At 34.5% G+C, this 4,311-nt stretch overlaps 1 protein-coding gene across 1 annotated transcript; it reads left to right on the top strand.

Annotated features, from left to right (window-relative positions):
* The first annotated feature begins 769 nt into the window (after window positions 1-769).
* Polr2C (RNA polymerase III subunit RpII33) lies at window positions 770-4,007 on the top strand. Its single transcript, XM_088261238.1, has 5 exons — window positions 770-1,123; window positions 1,205-1,376; window positions 2,213-2,456; window positions 3,489-3,632; window positions 3,768-4,007. Exons 1-5 carry the CDS (start codon window positions 1,038-1,040, stop codon window positions 3,947-3,949), a joined length of 828 nt encoding a protein of 275 aa, XP_088117364.1. The 5' UTR covers window positions 770-1,037; the 3' UTR covers window positions 3,950-4,007.
* Window positions 4,008-4,311: the final 304 nt, after the last annotated feature.

Consider the following 4,311-nt stretch of genomic DNA (forward strand, 5'->3'; position numbering starts at 1 on the left):
AACCAATTTAAATGTCAGAAAATTCAGTCTTTAGTTGTGTTCTTCTTCTTCTTTTTTATAGCTTTTCACCCATCATGCTATACCAACACCTATATATATATATATATATACGCTCTACCCGGTGTAGAATTTTTTTTTTTTTTTACTTTTCCAACATTCAATTTTGAAATATTAGTATTCCCGTTAGTGGGGTTAGTTTTATTGAAATTTGAAAATTGATTTATACATAAGTTTGTTGAGGGAGGTTAATTAAAGTGAGATATTAGTAGGTATGGGAATGTTAATACTGACAAGATCTGATAAGAAGCTTGGGTAGTCAGGCACTCAAAGAACATTTGATCCATATCCCCCTCTTTAAAACGACGCTTTCACATGGCAGTCTCCCAGATATGTATTTTTTAAAAGTAAGAGCCGCAACAGCAGTGATTTATTCGCATTCTGCAGATTGATGTCGCCTCGGAAGTGTTCGGAGTTATCTGGGAGAACAAAGGTTTCTCGGATATTGAGGGAGACAATTGCCCTTGACATGGGTTAAGGTATCAAGACATTCCTGCCATGCATGAATTTGTATTTTTTCACAAGAATGAGGAGATGGTCGACACTTAATTTATTCAAATATAGAGTCCCCGGATTACCTAAGTATTTTTTTTTAATGTGTACATCACATCGTCCTCCCAGCATATCAGCACAGACTAACTATCAATCAGTCCTCCCCTTCTTTTCCCATTGTTTATTCTATGGAATTTAGAATATCATTTATCTATGGTTTGTTGCGATTTGTTATTTTGGATTTTGCGGTTTTATTTTCCAAGAAACAAGAAACATCTCGAGAATCGTAAATTATTTCGGCTTTCGACCAATTTGTGTTATCTTTTATTTATCAGAAACTGACTCGAATATAACGGTGTCAAGAAAAGTAATTGCATTATTAATTTTAAAATGATTTTGATTTAAAACTACATAAACTTCATTTCAAAACGTAACTGCTACTGTTGAAACTCGTTTACGGGTGTATTTTTAACCCTTTCGGCTTCAGAATGCCGTTCGCAAATCAGCCCTCCGTCCATATAACGGAATTGACGGATGAAAATGTTAAGTTTGTCGTGGAGGACACAGAGTTAAGGTGAGTTTATCAATATTGGAACTATTTTGATGTGAATTTTTTTCATCGAGTTTCTAATGTTATTCATGTTCCCATGTTTAGTGTGGCAAACAGCATGAGAAGAGTGTTTATTGCAGAAACTCCTACAATGGCAATCGATTGGGTGCAGTTAGAAGCGAACTCGACTGTATTAAGTGATGAATTTTTAGCTCATAGGATTGGGCTCATCCCGCTTATATCTGATGAAGTAGTCGATAGACTCCAATATACTAGAGTAAGTATACTTATATATTTAGTATATTGTCAACTGCATTATATGACATCTTATTGTACTTTTTATGTTCGACCTTTAAGTATTAAACTGGGGACTGACCAGAGTTATTTCGTCATAACGTAACACGTTACGATGAGAGCATTCGTATAACTCTCCGCTCGTTCCGCGTGTTCCCTTTGATGTCGGTTTTTCGGCAAATCCCTTAGAGTGCTCCGTTAAGGCTCAATTTTAGGTCAGTACACAGCGGAAGCTCGATGAGAGCATTTGGTCGGGATATCGTTCGATGTTGGACCATGCACATTTTCTTACGACCACTATGGTGCGGGATACGAAAAAAACATTATATTTTATTGAAAAATATAAAGAACATTAAATATTTTGAGATTGTTACCTAATCTCACCCTGATTATTACCATAAAATCTAAAAAAATGACATGTGGGTCGAATTAGCATCATCAGTCTAAACTCAAGTGGAAGTTAGTAAAAAAATTACAAGCTCATTAGCTTCTCCGAGGAGTGAAAGACAAAAAAAAAATATCCAGTAACATTTTTTTCTTCATCTGGAGTGAGCTGTAATTTATAATATTAAAATCACAGAACCAAGAATCACGTCTTTGTTGTCTAACATTTCAACTACGAATGCAAAGAGGATATAAACACTACGTTTTAACGAATATGGAGCACAGGCGAGCAGTTGTGTTCTAAACGAACACTTATTGGGGTCAGTTAGCAATGCCGTAATGTAACACGCTCGCCGCGAATGTTACATTACGACGAAATGCTCTGTTCAATCTCCACCTTAAGCATTTTATCATAATTGTGTTGTTTTGTTATAGGATTGCGTGTGTGTGGACTTCTGTTCCCAATGTTCTGTAGAGTTCACTCTGGATGTGAAGTGCACGGACGACCAGACCCGGCACGTGACCACGGCCGACCTGAAGTCCAGCGACCCGCGCGTGGTGCCCGTCACATCCCGCCATCGCGAGGATGACCAGGCGGAGTATGGGGAAACTGATGAGATTCTCATCATCAAACTACGAAAGGGTCAAGAGCTCAAATTGAGAGCTTATGCTAAAAAAGGTAAAAGCCTATTTACAATTATTTTAATCTTGAATTTGAAAATTTTTGAATCATGGAGTAATTTTATCCTCCTTTTAGTCTTTTGGATTCTTTTAATCAATACTGAATAAAATTGATCGACTGCAAACATCACGCACAAGTATGTGTGTAGGTTTATTAACCTGTCCGGGAGTATATAGTCGAAGTCTATCTGTCAGTTGGTATGATGTAATTTGTATAGTAATGACATCTGTTGATATTTGTATTTAAATTTGTCATAAAATAAAACCTAGACATGGTGAGCTTTATTTTTTACTTAAATTATTTTTACATAATTTCTATCTTTGTAATACATGATTTTATTTTAAAAATATATATATTTAATGTAAAAAAAACCCACTCCCCAGAGAAAGTCGAACATCAATTATTGTCCTCCTGGAAAGGTTAAATTCACTAGACTTTATAATTTTATTACATATAATGTCGACTCGTCTCAAAGCAAACTGAAGATCTTGACAAGCTCCTTTCCGAGTCATCGATTGAGTGTTGGACTTTTTTGCCGATAAACCCACAAAGTCGGATGATTATAGCGCATGTAAATATCGCTCACTCATTTCAAGAACGTCATAAATCAAAAATCGTCAATTTTCAGTTGTGCATGTATTCGGTATGCCCAGAAAATGTACTATATCCCAGTAGAAGAGGCATATTTTTCACTTAATATTTACCCGCTATGTATAGGGCAGAAAATGTTGTTTTTGCATTTTGAAGAAAAGGTATTGTTTGATTCTTTTTTTAAATATACTTAATATTTTTGAAATGGAGAAAAAACCTGAAGGTTTTACCTAAAAATATCTGCTGCACAGTAAAACGTTAAAAGTGGCTTGACATTTATTTTTTAAACATTGTGTTATACTTTAAAACTTTAAAAACGTTCTCCTGAAAAATCAAGTTTTTTGATTTATGACATTCTTGAAAGGAGTGAGCGATATGTTATGTTAGTTTGAGGAGTTATTCACTGGTTACTTAATATAAATAATGACTTGTTTTTAGGCTTTGGTAAAGAACATGCAAAATGGAATCCTACAGCTGGAGTGTGCTTTGAATATGACCCGGATAATTCTATGCGCCATACTCTATTTCCAAAACCAGATGAATGGCCTAAAAGTGAGCACACAGAGTTGGATGATGATCAGTGTAAGTCTTACATATTTACCAATATAAGACCCTATACACGTAGCTTGCTACTGTTGCGCATTCACAACTATTAGGCCTGGCCATTGAGCACATATGTATATACATGTCATTAAGGTTTTGCATTTTCTGTTACAGGTGAAGCTGAATATAACTGGGAGGCTAAACCGAACAAGTTCTTCTACAATGTGGAGTCTGCTGGAGCCCTCAAACCGGAGAATATTGTAATGATGGGAATAGCCGTATTGAAAACCAAATTATCTAATTTGCAAATGCAACTCAGTCATGAATTGCAAAATGATGCGCTGAATATAAGTTAAGATCTACTATGCATAAACAAGTCTGTCTGATTTTATAAAATAAAAGTTTTAAATATAATGATGTTTTAATCATTTAATTGAAAACAAACTATCCAATCGCGTTATATTGTTGATGATGTTGCAAACCAGCTATCTCGAACATTTTTATAGGAGTTTAAAAATATTAATATAGTTGAACTTCTGTATGATAAATTTTTATATAGTAAAGTTCTCTTGACATAAAATATTATTGAACATAGAAATTTAAGTATATTTTTTGATTTAGAAATTTTTCCCAAATTCCAATTTGACTTGAGAATGACTAGATGTGTAGTGGTAAACCATTCACACACATTTAATTTATTAGTCTTTAATTTTTTCAC

This window comes from Brachycentrus maculatus, unplaced genomic scaffold, assembly GCF_059751285.1.
Source record: "Brachycentrus maculatus isolate JH-2025_06_01 unplaced genomic scaffold, ASM5975128v1 h1tg000010l, whole genome shotgun sequence".
Lineage (NCBI taxonomy): Eukaryota > Metazoa > Arthropoda > Insecta > Trichoptera > Brachycentridae > Brachycentrus > Brachycentrus maculatus.